At 50.5% G+C, this 20,622-nt stretch overlaps 1 protein-coding gene across 3 annotated transcripts in view; it reads right to left on the bottom strand.

Moving 5' to 3' along the window:
- Window positions 1-2,403: 2,403 nt before the first annotated feature.
- The window catches only part of LOC110571986 (transformation/transcription domain associated protein), a 112,563-nt gene continuing 94,344 nt past the window's right edge, over window positions 2,404-20,622 (bottom strand). For 2 of the 3 annotated variants that reach the window (XM_021680227.2, XM_044915729.1), the window contains 9 exons: window positions 19,909-19,999; window positions 18,421-18,566; window positions 17,249-17,510; window positions 13,612-13,837; window positions 12,481-12,698; window positions 10,139-10,323; window positions 5,880-6,083; window positions 5,598-5,792; window positions 2,404-3,426 (listed from right to left, as the gene is read on the bottom strand). In XM_021680227.2, the coding sequence (XP_021535902.1) occupies window positions 3,142-3,426; window positions 5,598-5,792; window positions 5,880-6,083; window positions 10,139-10,323; window positions 12,481-12,698; window positions 13,612-13,837; window positions 17,249-17,510; window positions 18,421-18,566; window positions 19,909-19,999 (1,812 nt within the window). In that variant the 3' untranslated portion in view covers window positions 2,404-3,141. Of the gene's footprint in view, window positions 3,427-5,597; window positions 5,793-5,879; window positions 6,084-10,138; window positions 10,324-12,480; window positions 12,699-13,611; window positions 13,838-17,248; window positions 17,511-18,420; window positions 18,621-19,908; window positions 20,000-20,622 lie in introns of all 3 variants that reach the window. The other variant, XM_044915728.1, reaches the window with a different exon arrangement.

Here is a 20,622-nt window from a genome sequence, read left to right on the forward strand (position 1 = left end):
ATTGGGACACAATATTGCTAAGATGTCTTTACTGTCCAAAAGGATCTACAGATTCAATGCAACCCCTGCAAAAATCTAACAACACTTTGGCAAAACCAGAAAAATCCCCCTGAAAATTCATAGGGAATCTCAGGGACCAGGCCCCCAACCAGCCAGAACAATCTTGAAAAAGAACAATGTTGGAGGCCTCACACTTCCTGATTTCAGAACACACACCAAAGCTATAGTCATAAACGTAGCTTGGTACTGACATACAGACAGACATATGTAAGGGGGCACCTGGCCGGCTCAGTTGGAAGAGCATACGACTCTTGATCTCAGGGTCTTAAGTTTGAGCCCCACATTGGGTGTGGAGATTACTAGAATGAATGAATGAATGAATGCTTAAAAAATAAGTAAGATGGACGTGTAGACCAATGGAAAAGAATGGAGAACCCATAAACCCCTCATGTATGGTCAAATCGACCATTCCGCGGAGGATGGCACTTGGGAACAAATGGCACCTGAAAAACTGGTATCCACATGCCAAAGAATGAGTTTGAACCTCCCTACCTTATGGACCAAAGATTTAAACAGAACAAAACTATAAAAGTCTTAGAGAAAACCTAGGGGAAAAGCTTCGTGACACTGGGTTTCCCAATGATTCCTTGGATATGGCAACGAAAGAAAACTAGATAAACTGGGCTACATCAAAGTGTAAAACTTATGATGCGTGAAAGGGGCACTATCAAGAGTATGAAAGGGCTGCCCACAAAATGGGAGAAAGTGTGTGTAAATCCCAGAAGTAGGTGTAAATCCTGTAAGAGGCTAGTATCCAGAATATATAACATCTTTCTACTGATGGGCAAGAATTTCTGCACCAGCTCACGGTGGGTTCATAATCCAGTTTGTAACTTAAAAAAATCCAACAACCCAGTTAAGAAATGGACAGAAGATCCGAATAGATGTTTCTCCAAATGGTCAGTAAGCTCATGGAAAGATCCTCAAAATCACTAATCACAAGGAAAATGCAAACCCAAACCTCAATGAGACAGACGCCACCCTGCCCCCATTCGGATGGTTGTTACAACAAAGAAAGGAAACAAGCGTTGACGAGGATGTGGAGAAATTGGAACCCGTTTATGCCACTGGCCGGGGTGTAAAATCATGCAGTTGCTGGGGGAAACTGCATGGCAGTCCTTCAAAAAATTCAACACAGAATGACCACATGATGCAGCAACTCCACTTCTGTGCCTGTTCCCAAAGAACCGAGCGCTCGAGTCCAACAGATGCTGGCAGGCCTGTGCTCACGCAGCGTCATCCACAGTAACCAAAAGCGCTCCGTCGATGGGTGAGAAGATGAACAAGACGCCGCATATAGATGCAACACAGAAAGGAAGGAAACGCTCTCACGTGCTGTAACACAGACGCACCCTGAGGACGGATGCTGGGGGAAGCACGCCGAGCACCACCGGACAAGTATCATACAGCACTACTTACAGGAAGCTCCCAGAGTAGACACATCCACGGGACACAAAGTAGAAGCAGAAACCGCCGGCGGCGGGGGGTGGGGAGGGGGGGGGCTTGTGTTTAATGGAGGCAGAGTGTCCTTTTGGGAAGATGAAAAAAAGTTCTGGAGAACGGAGGGTGGTGGGGGTTACACGAGCATGTGAATGCTGGACGCTCAGAAATGGTTAAAATGGTGAATTTTATGTATGTTTTCCCATAATAAAAGTTAAGTGTCTAATAACAGTACTTACCTTGCAACATGCTTGGGGAACCTGGGGCACACGCCATGGGGGGCCCCCATAAACAGACCCGGTCTCTGGCCTCCCCACTCCAGGTGCCCGACCTTCCCACTTACGGATGGAGCGCAGAAGGGGCAGGAGCTCCACTGAGGAACACTCTTCTGCCCTCGCTGTTCCGAGGCTGGTTTTCCTAGAAAGCGGGGCGGTGCCGAGGGCATGGTGTGAGCGAGCCTGGCCCAGAGCCCGGAGCCCTCAGTACGCCAGCCTCCCTCCAAACACTGACCACACGAGTCTGCCACCCCCGGGTTCCGCAGCTGACTCCCCCGCTCTGAGCTGGGAACCCCTTCTCTGTGGAGAGCCCCCCTTCAGGGCTCAGGGACCACCTACCTCCCAGGACCGGTGACCTGGCAGCAGCCCCGAGGTGGGGAAACCAAGCCCAAGGGACCAGATTCGAGGGCATGTTTCCTACCGTCAGAGTCGGGACCAGCCTTCCTCGTCACCATCGCAGAAGTTGCAAGCCAAGACCCCTCCCAGGTGTCATCTGCTCGTCACCAGAGAACCACCGAGTGTGGCTCCTGCCGGCCCCGGGCCTCGGTCCCCGAGGGGCTGAGGGAACACCTCACAGAAACAAGCATTTCCACACACATTAAGGGATGACACGTCCTTTTATAAAATATTTATTCTAAAAAAATCACACTGTACAAATTTAGATAGAACATTCTCAATGCTCCTATTTATAAAAATGTGAACATAACAGACTGGAGTGAACCGACAAACTTTTGTGGCTGTTTTCTTTTTAAATTAGGCCGGAAAAAAGTGTTTTTCCAAGTACGGTGACAGTAAACGTGTCGAAGGCGCCCAAGAACCAGCCGATGAAAAGCGTACCGTTCCCCTGCCGCTCCCAGAGCTCACGCTCTCCCAGTGGAGTCTGACCCCACACACACAGGACAGGCGAAGGAGGTGAAGGAGGGGCGAAGGAGGCCTTGCTGACCTGCGTCAGCCGCTCGCTGAGCCCCCAGAGCCGGTTCCATACAACACAGAAGTTTGTGCTGAGAGAAAAGCCAGCACGATTTGCTCATAATTTCCTGTTTCTCTAACAAAGTGGGTTTTCCATACACCTGTTATAAAGTCTGTACAAAAGCACAAAGCTCCTGTGAGGTGTTACTTCTGAGTTAAAAATGGACGACAGAGAACCGTCTTCTACAGTTGAAGCTGTACATTCACACAGAGGGAGAAACACGGTAAAAAATCCACGAAGCAATTCCAGGCCAGGGAATCCTGGTTTCTGGAAGGGGACCGCAGAAGCTCAGACGTCTGCGCTCTGCCCTTGCTGACGGCCCGGCCCCCGTCCCGGGCGGGTCGCGCCCCTCGGGCCATGTCTCCCGCTGCTGCGCGGAGCCCAGGCCGACGGGCCTCACAGCCAGGGGTGCCAGGCGGGGTCCATGCGGCACAGGTTGTCCAGGCTGTTGGCGGCGGCCACCAGCGTGTTCACTTTGCTCTCCCCGCCTTCGAACTGGGCCAGGTTGTGCAGGCGGGTCATGATGGCCGTGACTGCTTTCTGCACCAGGGACACCAGCTGCTGGCTGTCCATGTTCTCAGGCTGCCCAGCGGCCGAGAGTGGAGAGGAGGTGTCCTCCTGCGTTTTTTTGTGCCAAGCGATGATCTCGTCCCGAAGCACCGTTTTCAGAATGCCGTCCACCTGCAAGAGGAGAGAAGAAAATGGTGCTGGCTGATCCAAGCACAACCCGGAGGGGCGGCTTCCTGACGAGGCTGGGCCTGGCCACGGTGGGCCACGGCGGGCCACGGTGGGCCACGGCGGGCCACGGTGCCCAGGGCCTCGTCGATGCACCAGGGAAGCCGCCTGGGTTCCAGCAGTGGCCGGCCACAAGGCACAGCCTTTTGGTCTGAGCAGGGCACCTGTGTCCCATGGCACCTGCTGCTGACACACTGCTTCCTGGTGCCAAATGTCTGCTTCACTCCACACATCTGAGCACCTGTCGAGGGCCTGTTTCCGGCACTGCAGCCAAGAGTGAACAAAACAGAAACCCCAACAGCCCCTTGCCCTTAGGGGGCTTTGCTCCTGACAAAGACATGCCCGACATTCCCTGTGGTGATGGGCACTGAGAAGAAACAGCTGAGCCGGGCTCGGAGCGGTTCTGGGGGAGGGCGGGGTTGCTGGTGACGAGGTCACATTGGGGTGAGACAGGAAGGAGTCAAGGACGCAAGGCATGTGGCTGTCACACGACCTGTTTCTCGGGCCAAGGAGAGCCACCCTGGGCCTCCGCGTGGCCACAGCAGACTCTGGGTTCTAGCCCCAGCTCCACCACTTCTGGCCTGGGTGGCCTTGGGAGAGTTACTTCGCCCTCTGTGCCTCAGTTTCCCCATTTATACACAGGGCATAGTAATAGAGCCTCCCAAACGTATTTTTAGAAGAGATTCCCATACAAAATGGTCTACGTTTTAGCCAACCTACAGGCATTCTCTACATTTAGGCTGTTAGGAAATTTGGGTCCAGAGTTTGGAGACAGTCTGATTCCTTCCCATCTACGCCGCACTGTCTACACAAAGAGGAATGCATGGCATTATCCAAGTTGTAACAGGCCTTTGAAATATGGGGAGCCGCCTTCATTCTTTTTAGTTTCCAAATAGATGCCATTCTAAGGACTGCCCTATGATTGCTTCCAGGAGTGTAACATTTCAATCTACGTGAGGACTTCCTATTTCAAGCCTTATGCCGCAGGTAGGTGACCGTGAACTCGCTGCATCAGAGCACAGACTGCTCCTCACGGAGAAATCCCAGGGCTATTTTTACTCATGTTCATACTCATGCTTTCCCCAAAAAGCACTCCCCACTGATGGACACGTGCAACCGAGCACTGAAAAGCACAAGATGTGTATAATGTAAAGTCTGCGTTCCCAGTTAAGCAGTTAGCTAATAATTTTAAAATTTCTCTGAGTACACGCTTTTGGAAAGCGACAGGTATCTGAAGTCCTCTTGAGACACAAACTGCTCATCAGTGGAAAAAAAGAAAAAAGAAAAGAGGCACAAGTGATCTCTCCAGTTAAAAGAAAAGTAACCTGCGTTCAGTCCCCAGTTGTGAGGAGAGAATTACTCCGGTGGTGAAGACAGGCTGGGAGTCAGCGTGAACTGGATTTGAATCCCGGCCTGTCCTCCCCAGTGGCCTGAGCGCCTTCCCTGCCCTCGCTCCCCATCTGTACGGCCTCCTGGAGCATCTGACGGGAAGCCGCCCAGCAGCCAGGGACGGGCGGCCGGGGGAAGGCACCGGGGCCCCTGGCCTGTCACCGCGACAAAGCCGCCCCATGGCTTCCCGTGGCCGAAGGCGTCCTGGGACTCCAGGGTGTGCCTTGCACGTCACAGCCCTTTAGGCCCCGTAACCACAGTGCGAGTAAGATGGGCGCCATCCTGCGGACAACACCTCTGCCCTTTTATTTTTAAGTAATCTCCACGCCCAGCGCGGGGCTCGAACTCGCCACCCGGAGATCAGGGGTCGCGAGCTCTACTCACGGAGCCAGCCAGGCACCCGTCTTCCGCCCTTTTATAGCAGAAAGATTTATATACACGCAAAACGGAAGGCAGCTATGAAACCAAGTAAACAAAACCGACGAGCAACAGTCATCGCTGGGAAAATCATCCAAGAGAGGCCTCCAAGTCCTTTGTGTAAAACTGGTTCCTCAACATCCTAAATGCTTTCAGACAACAAACATTTTGAAACACTTTTTCCAGAAAGCAGCAGCTTGAATTGCGCAGCAACAACGGGCTTTCTCCCCGCTTACTAGCCGACCAGCAGCCTGCAGGCCGCGCGGTGCTTGAGCGACCCTGTGTGCGGTGCACCAGCCATCGTGGCCTACCTTGAAGTTGGGCTGGGCGAAGCACCGGGCCACGGCGATCATGGAGGCCGTCAACGGGCCGGAGACACCGATGGTGGTCAGGAATTCGGAAATGTTGGGGGTGAGGCGGAAAGGGACGGGGCGGTTGGCATCCAAGTCTCCGGTTGCGTCGTTTATATCAAACCGAAAGTAGGCCACATTCAGTTTGCCAGTGTCCTGAACACCAGAAGGAGACAGTCTCAGAACTCACACAGCACGATGCAGACGCTGAAGGAGAGGCTCTGCCTGGTGACACCCAATTACCTGAGCGATCTGTAACATCTCGGGGTTGAGTCTATTCAAATGCAAGACGAATTCTGCAAAGCCAATGAGTGCAAGCTGGATGGTGAACATCTTCCGGAACGTCCAGTAGTCCGTGGCATTGGGGAACGTGTGCAGAGCCCACTCTTTCAGCATGCTGCGTGGCACCATGTTACTCTGAACTTCTTTGAGGATGTCTCGAAGGACCTGAAATGATACATCACTCCACCATAGCTTCCCTCAAACTTGTTTTTTTTCAAAAGGAAAACTCTCAAATTGTAATTTTGTACTTACTTGGCACCAAAAGAGTGAATTCTGTTGACAAATACATATGTGATGTCGTTTGACTAAACAAAGGGATGTCAATTTTCCTCTAGGGCTCAGGTCGTATGCTTAAAGCAACAAGAGAGCCATCGAATAAAAGCCTTAGCTGCACGATGTGTGGTATTTGTTTTACCAAGAATTTAGATAAAATCTGAATACTGTAACTTGTTAACTACAGAATATACTAGATCACTTTACAAAAAGAACAAATAGTTGGACACCAACACTTCACACCTAAGACTACTAAAAACAAAAGTCTTACAAACTGAAGGAGCTAGTTTCTTAAAGCAGAGCAGATGTTACACAACACTTCACACTGAATTTCAGTGTTTCAAACACCACAAATTCAGAAACAGTCTCAGTAAAAACTTTAACTAGAGTTAATTTCGTTCTTGTTAGACCAAATGGTAAAGGCACAAGGTCTATTCTGCGCTAAGTTCTACCCACAGAGAAGCCACTAGAATGCAGGCCCTAAGCAACCAAGAACCACGCAGATCATCAAGAACACTAGCACAAATCATAAAAATAAACAAAAAAAAAACAAACAAAACATTTTCATATTAACTTTGGAAAATTTTTTAAATTCTGGAAATTAAAGGCTTACAACAATCTGAGTAGCTTTTAGTCAAGAAAGAAAGGCTGAATCTTAGTGACAGTGAGCTTTGCAGCAGTTTAATTACACTATTCCCCTCCCCTTTTACGCACCTTCACATTGGCCTTGAAAACCAACAACTTTGCAACCATGGCAGCTGTAGAAACCAGCAGCCTAACAGCCACTGGCATGGGCAAATGTGTTTAGTGAGCCCCCCAAAACCTCATCTCCAGAGAATTATCACTATTTAACTGGTCGCTTCCTAAAAAAAGCCCCATTCATTGGGCTTGTCTGTTGGACTGAACTCAAGAGTTCAGTCAGTGAGGAGCATCCTATTTCAACTGAAGAGCATTTGCTGAAAACAATCAGTGACAACCATCTGATGCTGCAGATGCCCAAGGCAGTGATACCAGCTGGAGCACAAAAGATGAGGGCAAACAAGAGGAAGAGCTAGGGAATGAGACGACCACAAGAGGCTTTGAAGAGCTTCAACATATTCCTAAGAATCTAGAAGATCACTTGTATGCTCATGAGAAACCTCAGAAAGCCCTATGCTCTCACATGTGGTTGACCGTGAGACTACATAAACAGGAAGTGAAAGCTAAGGCAGAGATGTAAATTACTTGGACATGTTGAAGGCACACCCCCACCACACAAACAGAGGCCCTCAAAAAGGGGGAAGACGTACTGCTTCAAGGAATTTAAGAAAATCTCTGTCAAATCATTAGCTAGCTGAGCAGAGATTTCAATGGCTGCACATGACAAAAACAGACTTTACAAATTAGTCCAGGAAAGTCACTAAACAAACAGCAACAATAACAAGCCTTGGGGAAAATTATCTGATTTCTAGAGTTGTCACCTATTATTAAAAATATCAATTTCTCAACAAAAAATCATGAGAAAAGCGAAGTAACAGAAAAACATAGCCAATACACAGTAAATAAAGTGAAATCACTTACACCCAAAACATACAACGAATTCTCAGAATCAATAATAGACAAATCATGTAATTTAAAAATGAGCAAAGGACTTGAATAGATATTCTCCAAAGAAAATATGCAAATAGCCAATTAGCACATGAGAAGCTGCTCAGTATCACTTGTTATCAACCAAAATGAATGAGAATGACTATAACCGAAAAGAATAATAACTGCCGGCAAGAACGCAGAGAAAAGAGAACCCTCATACACTGCAATCACCTGGGAAAACAGTTTGGCAGTTGATAGAATGTTAAACATAAAACTTACCATGTGACCCATCAATTCTACTCCTAGGTATATGTCCAAGAGAAACGAAAACATATGTCTACACAAAAACATATACACGAATGTTCACAGTCATTAGCACTGGTCATAAGTCAAAAAGTATAAATAATCCCAAAGCCCATCAACAAACAGATAAATTAAACATGGTATAGTCACACAAGGGGATATTATTAAGCAATAAAAAGGAACGGACTACCGATACATGCTATAAAATGGGTAAACCAGGAAAACGTTATGCTAAGTGAAAGCGAGCCACAAAAGAGCACCTACTGTAGAATTCCTTTCATATGATAATGAAGAATAAGCACATTCACGAGACCGAAAGATTTGTGGTTTCCAATGTCAGGGGGCAGAGAAGAATAGGGAGTACAGGTAATGGGTATGAGGCTTCTTTTTGGGGTGATGAAATGTTTTAATTTTCTTAAATAAGCTCCACGTCCAATGTGGGGCTTGAACTCCTGACCCTGAGCTCAAGAGTCACATGCTCTACTGACTGAGACAGCCAGGCGCCCCTGGGGTGGTGTCAACTGCACAACTCTGTGAATATGCTGAAAACGCTGAATTGCACATTTTATTTTATTGTATTTGGGGGGGGTGGAGAAGGAGAGACAGAATCTTAAGCAGGCTCCACGCCCAGCACAGAGCCTGATGTGGGGCTCAATCTCTCAACCCTGAGATCATGATCTGAGCAGAAATCAAGAGCTGGATGCTTAACCAACTGAGCCACTCAGGGACTCCTGAACTGTACATTTTAAAGGGTGAATTTTCTGTCAAGTAAATGATGTCTCAATAAAGGTATTAAAAAAAAAGCAAAGGATGAAGACGCAGCGTTAGTAAGGAAACAAGCTGGGGTACAAAGAGTAAGGGGCCATGACACTGGCCTGTTCTGTACTGTTGCCAGCATCTCAGGCTGGCCCAACAGGACCCCACATGGTCTCTAAGCTGCACCAACCATCACCTTCATCAGTCACACGGCCGACTGTGAAACACTAGGAGACCCTCATGTCAGCAAATATTCGCAAATGGAGGTCATCAGTTTCCACAGTCAAAGGCAAATGCAGCCTGAAGAATACGATCCATTCATCTCCCACAAACACGTCAGAACTGTCCTTGGTCCACAGAGTGACCAGGCAGTGGCCTGGGACCTGATGAAGCTGTGACGCCAGTTCCCAAGGGAGGCCACAAGCTCTGTCCACAGAGGGACTGCATGCAGGCAGGAGGCTGCACCAGACCCCAAGGCCTGGACTGCCTCAGGCCCTGCCTGTGCCCTGAACACTGCCTAGGCGGGCAAGACGAGCACCTTGAGGGCTCCATCTTGCTAAAAACGAAGTCTCCCAGGTCTCGGACTAACTGAAATGCTGACATGAGGATCCCCTAGTGTTTTATAAACAGCAGTGTGACTGATAAAGGTGATGGATGGTTCAGCTTAGAGACCATGTGCGTGGGGTCCTGCTGGGCCAGCTAGACCTGGACGGATGGAGACAAGGACACAGCTTCCAACTCCATGGCATCTCGCCCAGAAACCGCGAGGCCCTCTCGGAAGGCACAGGAATGACCACAGTGGCGTCTGGGGAGCAGTCCAGGAGAGCTGCCTCTTGGTGATGCACACGATCCTGTACAAAACCTCCTCATCCAGACCCCACACCTCCCCTACTTCCTGCCAAGGGCAGGAATCTGCAGGCGGGGAGGGCCCTCCATCCAGGCCTCCTGTGGCAGGCACTGTGCTCCCTGCCAAGCGAGTTTCACCTCCCGACACAGCTGGGCCGACATGTCTCAGCGCTCACCGCTTTCTGTATTTTAGGAAGTGTTTACGGTACAGACACCGCATGTTACCTAACGCCCCAGCAGCAAACCCGATGAACGGACTACGCAGTGGGTAAATAGCCTCATGTCCCTTCGACCAAGTTTGGCTGCCAAATGAGCTTCCCCTGAAGTTGCTCTGCAGCAAATGTCACTTCATTAGGGTCCGCGGCCACCTAATTTCTACCACCTCACGAGGCCAAGGAGGGAAAAAGGTACCTCTCGGCTGCCCACGAGGCTGCAGGTGGCAGCTAGTGCTCCCAACCGCCCCGATTCGGTACCTGGTGGCTGGCCTGGGTCCCGCGCGCCTGCACCGTGGCCAGCCTGTCATAGTACCGGGAGATGGGGTTGTCGTGCTCAATGCCCTTCTTGGCACAGCGCTGCTTGTAGATCTCCACGAGGGAAAGAGAAGAGGGGTTGTCCTCCACGAGGCGCATCTGTGGGGACACCGCCACCACGCGCGGAACTGGGGAGAAAGGAGAAGGCAATGGGAGCAGACCGAGAGAACACGCCTGGGCAGCGCTCGACCCCACTTCCAGGGCTGTCCCCGGAGCAGCTCACTCAGCCCTTGGTGAGCAGAGGACGGGGGGCAAGTCGGAAGTCACACACTGAGTCCTAACTCGGCACATGGCAGGAAGCCCGACCTCCTGGGTGATGGAGCCTGAGCTGCCATCACCTTGTGATTAAGACACAGGGGAACAGAAATTCTTTAGAAAGCAATCTTCAAAAAACCTAGAGACTCTGCCAACGGTTCACTCTTTAGAGGCCCTCCTTCACCGGGGTTCTATCAGCAGAGTTCAATCGTCCCCCTCACTCCACGGTGCCCGTCGAGTGTGGTTACGTTAACCTGCCTTCCAGTGTCGGCATGGCTGGCCCCCATCTTGGGGAAATTAGGAAAATGCTCCAGTACTTTTCTGTGTTCTGTGGTTCAGTGACGGGAAGCTCCCAGAGTGAATCTGATCGTTCCACCCAGTTACGTCGTGGAGCTGTACTGAGAGTGAGGCACATTTGGGACCCCGATGACCACTCTCGCACTGGACATGCCTTTTATGAAGCGGTTCACCTCACATGCTGATAACCTCCATTGGGACCGCACTTAACTAGAAAGTGCCGGGCGTGCCCCCCCTGGAGCCAGACAGCCCGCACTCACATCCCAAGTTTGTTTTCCCAGTGATGTGACCTCGGGAACAGTCACTGGACGTCTATGAACTTCAGTTTCTTCATCTATAAATAAAAGTATAACACGTACCCCACAGGCTTGCTGGCAGACTAAATAATACTTTAAAGATATCAGATCAAGATAATATTACTAAGACTTTTTTTCTAAGTAAGCTCTATGCCCAGTGTGGGGCTTGAACTCATGACTCCAAGATCAAGAGTCATATGCTCTACCGACTGAGCCAGCCAGGTGCCCCTGAAGACATTTTGTTGAAGATATTTTGTAGAGAGCTGAGAAATTTCCTGAAGATAGCAAAGAAGGTAGCGAAATCAAGCTTGTCCAGCATGGGGTCACAGCAGCAAGCTGCCCGGGTGCTGCTGAGTGGTCCAGCGGAAGCTGTGGAGTCCCTGTGCCAGCACCAGCCTGTCCCTAGGCCGCTCTGACTGCCTGCACCCACACTGGGCGTTCACGTGTGATTCTGGCTTCTAATGAGCCTAGAGTGGATTCGGCCTAATGTCCGTTAAAGCACGACTACTAGCTTGCTGGCAAGGCGTCACCCCACCAAGAAATTCCAGTGACTCGAGGGCACTTATCTGAACTGTCATTTGATGCTGACCAAGAGTTTGTTTCTTTGGAAAAAGCAAAGAACCACCTATTACCCCCAGATGTGATCCACACTATAAATCCCATTAACATACATGTTAACACGCATACGGTTTTCTATGGACTCGTTTTTGAGATCTACTTCTTACTTTGGGGATGTTGAACTTAAGGGTAAGATTTTAGGTCAAAATGGGTTGGATTCTTAGTGGTCAGAAGAAAGCTCCATACGGGACTAGGTAACGTGCATTGCAATGGGCTCCTAACCTCAGAGATTAGATGCTAAACTGTTTTAAGTGGTTCTCTTCTCTGAATGGGATGACAGCTCACCCCTGCCCACATTACAGACAGAAATGGGTCACTCAAGAATCACCCACAAGTTGGTATGGAAACCCCTTACTCAGAGGCTGCTGGTCGCTGCGTGACCAAGATTTCTAGGGCCTTCACGGGGCTTCTCGACTCTCCCTTGCGCTGCATTTCCCGCCGGGAAGGCACGTTCCGGCCATGGCCACTCGGTGCTGTGTAAGCTCCAGGAGTCTGTCAACATGCTCACACCACGCTCACACCATGGCCTGTGCTGAGCCCACGTTTCACCAGAGCACAGACGGACTCCCGGGCAGGGACAAACAGCCATGGGCACAGACACGGCAGCCCCTTTGCCAAACCAATACTCATGAGACACTTGTTTACCAGCAAGGAGCCTAACGGCTGGGGAGTGGCTTCTTCTGGGAGCAGGGCCCTCATTCCAGAGCCTTTCCTGCTTGGTGTGCGTTGGGGCACTCTCAGCTCCCAGGAGATGGCACACGTGAAAACCCGCAAAGGCTGATGGGAGTGGCCGTGTACCCCAAAGGGCACCTCTCCTACCTGTGAAAAATAAGTGCCTCTTTGTGGTTTCCTTCCTCTTCTCCAGACAGGGGTTCAGCAGACGGAGCAGCTGCAGTACGCGCTCCTCTCGCCGGGACTCGGTCAGGCAGGCGTCGTTCATGACGAGGTATGGGTAGATCTTGCCGTTGTGGCCGCGGATGTAGAGTCTCCGGGCTGCAGTGTTGTGCTTCTGCACGATCTCCACCCTGGGCATAAACCTACCCAAGCAGGCACACAATGAAACACCAGCTCCCCGAGCCCTCAATTTCCAGTCCTTTTCTTTGAGAAGAAAAGGGAACTTTACAAGAAGGGCATCCGGAGTTGTCACGGCCAGACTCCCGCAGGTACAGCCCCCACTCTGACAAGGTATGAATGGCGCGACACTCTTCTATGATGTGGGGAAGACCCCTTGGCAGAGGAGAAATGCAGAAGAGAAGAGGACGCTGCAGTTTTAAAACGATCAGCCATGGGGTCCCTCTTCAGGAGCTCAAGGAGCGCTGCCGATTGGCTCTGAGCACCCCAGCTGCAGAACTGGGGCGGGGGAGGGGGGCGGACAGGTGCCCTGGGAGTGAGCGTGAGGACTACACACCCTCGCCCTCACCTCCCTCCCGTGGGCCAGGGAGCAGGGACGGTTGGCCAGAGGGGAGTCACATCTGGAGGACCAGGAAACCCGATTCTGGATGCACGAGGAAGCAGACTTCTGGGTCTGATTATGACCATTTGTTATAGCACTTCTGACATTTACAGTAAGATATAACATCTACTCTAATAAATCTTACAACTGTCCAATTCTGTTTTGAATACTGAGCTTTAGAAGTTTTATGGACTGGGTGACTTTGTCCAGTTCCGTGGGGATTCAGAAAAGGATCTTTTAGAAGCAAAAGAAACACAAACTTGACTCAAACAAGACATTTCACCCATCAGTTAGGACAGACCCTTCAAGTGCCTGATTCCTGAAATCCGAGCACAATCTCCCATTCTCCCATTTCAGGGGCAAGGAGAGCATGGCGGTGGGGGGGGGAGGGAATGAGCCTGGACGGCTGCACGAGGTCTGCCCTGAGGTCTGTCCCGCGGCGGGCTCGCCCGGGGCGGTGTGTGTTGGCGACTAACTGCCACACTGGGCTCACTCACCGAGCAATCTTGATGTAATAATGGGTCGGCTTGGGCATCAGAAACTCCCCTGGAATTTCTACTTCCGCTGTCTGTGCTGAGAAATTGCTCAAAAACCGGCACTTCTCTTCTATGAGGAAGAACTTTGGAAGCTGCTTGGTTTTAGCCTCCAGGATTTTGATCCACTTTTTCAACTTAGAAATAAGATTGTGAAGCTTCATGGATCCTGGAACACTGAAGTCAAAATCTTCAAAATAAAAAATAAAATATAATTAAAAACAGTTTTATCATCTGGGCTATCTGGAATTCACTACAAGATCATGCTCAAAAGCCTCCCAGGTAGGAAACAGGCATGTTTTATTTTACATCTTCTAACCTGGAGCAGAGAACATCTCAGTCCCTGTCACTCTTTAAAGTGTAAGTTAAAACCTGAGTGACTGGTCTACCAACCCCGAGACTGGAGGAGGGAAGGGGTGAACCGCCAGCAAGAAGCCTCACCCCCAGTCACCACAGGTCCCGCAGAGCCCTCCGAGGGGCCCCGGAGCCCACTGGGCCAGCCCTGAAGGTCACTGCCCTCTGCCCACCGGCAGCCCCGCCTGAGAGCAAGCCTCACACCTGGGAACCATGGCCCTGTGCCAAAAGCCAACACAGTAATTAACTTGAGGCTAAAGGAGAAAGAAACCAACCCCGGCGAATACTAAATTATAAATCAGTTCATCAGAGGAAATTAAGGCAAGGCACTGAAGTGACAAAAATGGAAACCATGCCCTTTTCATTTAAGCAATTAAAATACTCCTTATTGCTGTATATGTCAGATTTTACTGAGACTCGGTATTAAAAGGTCAATTAAACTGAAAAGCTCTTCTTTAAAAAAAGCGCCCGTTCCACACAGACGAGCACCAGGGGCCAAAGGGGCTCTGAGTTACTCCAACTTGCCGGAGCCCGAAGGTCAGGATAAGCCGAACCTTCTCTGTTGCAAATGGAGCCCGTGGAAGCCGCGGTCCCCTCGCTGACAAGGGCCGGGATCTGTGACGTGGCAGGGGCTGTTGCACTCAAGCGGAAAGGCTCTGTGGAGCCTCTTGCGGGCACTCTTCTGCAGACTCAGGTGGTGTGGGGGGAGGCTGGTGCAGACTCCCGCCCCCAGTCCTCACTGCGTCCTCCCCACCGCCCCTCCAGGGCTGCAGCAGGCTGGGCCAGGGCCAAATGCAGGGAAAGTGAGCGGGGTCAACAACGTGCATGTGGAACCAGGGGCCGGCGGAGGCCCCATCAACACCCACACGGCGGCCCAGAGGGGCCGTGGCCATCCGGACGCCAGTGCAACCTCAGCACGCCCAGAAGCACTGCAGTCGAGGTGCTCAACTGTCCATCAGCACAGATACCCCCTCTTAGCCCTATGGCTGCACCCGCCTCTGCCCTCAATCCCTAACTCCTGGCCACCACTAACCCATTCTCCACCTCCATCCTGACGTTATTTTACAAATGTTTCCTAAGTAAGGACCACGCAGTAGATGTCCTTTCGAGATTGGTTTTTTGCGCTCAGCATGATGTGAGGTTCATCCAGGTTGCCCTATCGCTAACTCCACGAGTATGGATGTGGCACACTTTGCTCATCCATTCTCAATTTGGTGCTTTTGCAAATAAAATGGCTGCCACGTTCATGTTCAAGTTCCTGCATGTACGTTAAGTCCTCACTCCCTGGGATAAATGTGATGTACTGCCTCTGAACTTCTTCCACCTCCTTACTGGGGTGGGAGTCAGCAGCCAACAGAGGCGATTCTGCCCGAGGATGGAGGTCGGATAACTGTCCTCTGTTGTGTGGACGGGAACGTGGCGCTGAAACACAGAGCTGGTCCTTCCTGGGAATGGAGGACCAGAGGGGCTGTGGAGCTCTGAGTTACGTATGAAATGCCCAGGCTTGGAAGAGGGTCAGAGCCTCATAGCGGTCTTCCTTCGAGTTTCTGGTTTTGTATTTTTTTATACCAAAATCCAAATGACTTGTCTCACTCTGAATTCTCTATTTCAGACTACATTTGATTTAATGAGTGGACATTTTAAGATAAAGACATACTATCATTTCCCTTGAGTAAAATAGGATAATTTCCATAAAATTCATCTCAGACTTTTCCTTTTTCAGGGAATAGTGACCAAACACATCATGTGAACGTCACGAAGAAAAAAATCTAGGGGCACCTGGGTGACTCAGTCGTTAAGCGTCTGCCTTTGGCTCGGGTCATGATCCCAGGGTCCTGGGATCGAGTCCCGCATCGGGCTCCCTGCTCGGCGGGAAGCCTGCTTCTCCCTCTCCCACACCCCCTGCTTGTGTTCCTGCTCTCGCTCTCTCTGTGAAATGAATAAATAAAATCTTTAAAAAAAAAAAAAAAGAAAAGAAAAAATCTAAGATGATGGAAGCGCTTCAGTGGAAAAAGGTGTGGAAGCTCATATTTTTTTGTTCAAAGAGCATCTTCTTCAAGGTGTGAATGCATCGGGGGAAGCTCCTCGACCTTAAGGCGAGTCCAGCGTTACCTTTAATGCCCCTCTCACACCATACGGGGAGGAAACCCGGGGCCCCGGGGCTGCCTGGAATGACAGCAGGACACGCTGTATCTCACATGGATCAAAAGAAAGTCATGGCTGTAGCTGCAAAGCATCCTTTGCAACTAGCGGGATAAGTATTTTCTTTTACAGGATTTCAACCTCGTCTACACGGCACGTATTTCTAGCTGTGTTCTCTGGGATACGAGTTCTTAAAAGATACTTTAAACAACTAACAATGTGAACCATTATTCTATGGCTTAGTGTATCAGTATAGAAAGAATGTTCTGGAGACAGTTATAAAATTTAGTAATTAAACTAAAATGTTTCTTTTAGCAGGAAAATTGACCAGGCAAATCTTGTTTCCCATGATGATCACTCAGGGGTTGACACTGGAGACATAAAGGCCTGCAGAAGTTCCCCAGGCGGCCAGAGAGATGCTCTGAGAACTGGGGCTCACCTGGGCTCCTGTGTCAGTGGGGTGGTGGTGGGACACGGGTGGCAGGATCCCCTGCACCCAGGGGACACGGTGGCCTGTGTGTGCTCACGCTGTGGGAACCAGGGCCCCTGTCTGGCAGGTAAAGACTGAGGCCAAAGGAGCTTGGACTCATCTGCCACCGATCACGCAGAGCTGGGGCCAAGATTCACGCTCCTGGGTGTCTCAGAAAACGCACGAACCCAAACCAGGGGCCAGTCATGATGATACAATCTCCTTGTCTTTCTGCCATCTGAATCCACTATAGATTTGAACTCTACTTGTCACATTGAGCCCTGTACCTTTGAGCCTGTCTCACCTCCCACCGTTCAGTTTTCCCACAAAAACCAAGTGGAGGGAGGGACGGGAGAGGGTAGGTTCAGCCTGAAACCCTCCTCTTCCTAACACCCGCCATCCCCTCCCGCGGAGCCTGGCTCCACATCTTCACCCTTCACTGGAGTGAAGGTCTGTGCAGCCTCGAGCCGCTGAGTGTCACAGTGACCTCATGATCGGAGTCCGCATCTTAAACGGAGAACAGCAAGCTCAGCCAGGACCATGCTCACGAAAACGAGGAAATAACAACTAGCTGATTGTTCAAGACAGAGGAAGAAGAGTGAACAGAACCTTCTCTGGGTTCAGGAAGGGACTCACCGGTTGTAAACTGGCCCTTCAGCTTCTGGAAGACGGGGTCCTGGGCGGTGGCCTGTGCCCGCCTGGCTAGAGACTCGGAGGCCGCACTGGAGAACATGGTCGAGACGTTGGACACATTCTCCAGGCCCACCCCGAACGTGCTCACCAACTTCTTGACGAAATTTAGAGTGTGGGGGGTAATTTTGGCATCTGACACGGCTCCGCTTTTCTCAAATGCAACAGAGTAACATTTCGCCAGGCCCTGCTGGAGCTGCCTGAGAACCTGGTGGGGAGAGACCGGGGACAATTCACACAGCAACTCTCCAGGCCAGCAACTAGCCGACCGCAGAGCATGGGCCCAGGATGTCCCATCCCCACTCCTGGCACACGGGGTAAAATCAGTGAGGACAACACAGAGGCAACCTGGGCGCACCACACCATCGGCTGTGCTTTTAACCATGAGGACCAAGTATCCTCAACCTTAAAACAAAAAAACCTCCACTTTTTTTGGGCATACACCTACCCTTCTGTTGATTAACGGAGGGAGAACACTGTCTATGCCGACAGCTTTGAAGTCACAGCTGTGTGTCCGCACACACACATCAAGTAACAGTAACACAAGGCCGCCTCTTGGCCAACAAGATAAACATCTAGATAATAAGGGCCCATCCTTTTGTCATCAGCTTATGCAAACACCATTAAGGAGAAAGCCTGGCGGCTGAAAAGCTCCCTGAAAGACTCCGTTATCTACATCACAGCCACCGCTCACACACACCCCACTGCTCACACCCACGGCCCCGCTCACACCCCACCCCGCCGCTCACACCCACGGCCCCTGCTCACACCCGCCGGCTCACACACACGGCCGCCGCTCACACCCAAGGCCCTGCTCACACCCCACCCCCGCCGCTCACACCCACTGCCGCTGCTGGTTAACTGGTATTAGGTGGTAGTTAATTACAGCCCACAGACGTGAGCACAGTAAGCACGTTAAGGCCAGAACTGGCTTTCTCAATTTCACCTTCTTCAGGCATATCCTGCTTCAAATATTTGAGGCGACATTAGTACGCAGACATCAGCTATCTGCTCACTCCACTGTTCAATTCGACAGCACAGAACACAGACACAACCAGGCAGCTAATCTGAAGGGAAGACAGCCCACGGCACACGGACGACAGGTTCCCTCCACATACCTCTTCGTGCCAGTTTTCTCTGAACCAGACCATCTGATCGACGATGCCTTCCAGGGAAGACAGAAGGGTTGGGTGGAGCTCTCGCTGCATGTGCATGATTCGGCTGCAGCGCCACATGGGTGCTGTTGCTCTTATGGGCCCTGGATCTGATGCAGAATGGGACTGGTTACCCACTGAACTTGGCTGCTGCTGTCCAGAATCTGAGAGTAACACACACAACGCCAATGTCAGCGCAAAGCTGGCCCGATGCGAGAGCTCGGTGCTCTAGAGGACCCATCGGCCAAAGGAACGCTGGTTCCTGCAGGCGTGTTAACACATCATGAGACCGGTTCCCCAGGGACTGTGGGAGCCGCCCCGGCTCTAAGGAGACGTGCGCTGAGGGGCTCGGGCACAAGGAGCGTGACTGCCTACGACCTGGCCCCAGACGTTTCAGTGAAAAGCAGAAAGCGTCACGTCGAGAGAGAGAGAGAGAGAGAGAGAGAGAGAGCGAGCGCACAAACAGGGCCGTGTGCTACGTGGTGAACTGAGGTGAGGGGGCGCGAGTGTTCACTGTCCTCTCCTAACTTTACTGTAAGCTTGGGCATTTTTTAAATGTTTGGAAAAAATATTTCACAATACATTCCTTGCAGATAGCTCAGGGAATCTGAAAGTAATTAATGAGCGATCTACATTTTTTCATCTAGGAAAGCCCAATCGTGTGTTAAAAAGGTATTTTTGAAAAATACAGTCATTTGCGGTATGAGAAATATGTTGTAGAACCCAAATGCCCATTTCTCTAGCTCTGGCTCACTCGGAATAAAAACACCCTAACTTTCAAAGGACCCAAACACCCATCTACGTAGGTAGACCCGTGGGGCCAGAGCTGGAACGTGCCGTGAGGTCTCCCGACCAGCCCAGCTCCTCAGAGGGGGTGCTACCATGCCCAGTGGATCAGGTCACCTTCTCACAGAGTCTTTGGCCTCGAAGCATGAACATCTGGGTGTTAAAAATGGCCTGAAGCAGATGGCGCTTTAACGATTTACAAGATACCATGTGTAGTGGGCAACAGAAACCACTGATAAGTTACTTCTTACATACGAGGACAGATTAAAACTCTTCTGAGTGAACCTGGTAAGACTGATTTCTATGCTGATTCTTCTGACAGCTGAGAACATTATAAACTGAATGACATACATAGTAAATGACGTTTATACTGTTTACCAGCATGCATTATTAAACTTTGTAATTTTCCAAGGCTAAAAATTTCATGTATTTTTCCTACTTATGGACTAAATCATTTAGATAAACCAACACCCTGTTAAATCACAACCACGGAGAACCATCGACTTGCTTCAGAGATCAGGCTTGGCCTCCCAGCCCTACAGTGTCCTCTCACTGGCTAAACGTAAACAGGCTGAGGACAGGAATGTCTACAGCCGTGCAGACATGGAATGCCCCCACGGACTGAGCCCTTCGTGGTCTGGCCAGCCAGCCCCGCCCGAGACATACCGCTCTTGTAGCGTTCCCGCTGCTCGATTTTCAGGGTCAGGTAGAGGGTCCGGATGGGAAAGTAGACCGCCTGGGGATACACGCGTCCAACCTGCTCAGAGACATGGGGTGTAAAGAGCGCTGCTCACCACTGTGCTTCTGGAGGATGACAATTTGTACGGAAAGTAACTGTCGCCACGTGTAAATGGGCTGGGGTCTCCATGTGAACCAAGGAGGCACATACTGTACCACGGGGCTCATCCACGAGCCCAGATTAAACAGTAGGTCAAATACCTGGTTTACCTCTAAAAGATCTGAGAAAGATCAACACGGTGCACTCCCACAGTTCTGCCTGGGGGACTGTTAATGACAGAGGAACCACACCTGCCTTTGATTCGGTAAATCTGAGGACAAAACGCACTGGTCCCCGGATCTTACTCAGGCAAGGAACGGGAAAACACAAAATGACACTAGTCAGTCTTTATATTGGGCGCCATTCACTGCAAACTGGAAACCGATTCTAACTGACAAATAGGTTCGTTACTAACTTCATGTAACTGCAGCAAGGACAAAACTAAAAATTTTGTTTAAGGTAAGAAACACCAGTCTTACCAAACTGGGGTTTTATGGTTTCTTCAAAAGGCCTGAATAGCTACTCTGATGTTACTGCGACCCTTCCAAGTGCACCGATAACAAGACGACAGGAGTGGTATCTAGCTCTGCCACGGGCCACAG

Source organism: Neomonachus schauinslandi, chromosome 5 (genome assembly GCF_002201575.2).
Source record: "Neomonachus schauinslandi chromosome 5, ASM220157v2, whole genome shotgun sequence".
Lineage (NCBI taxonomy): Eukaryota > Metazoa > Chordata > Mammalia > Carnivora > Phocidae > Neomonachus > Neomonachus schauinslandi.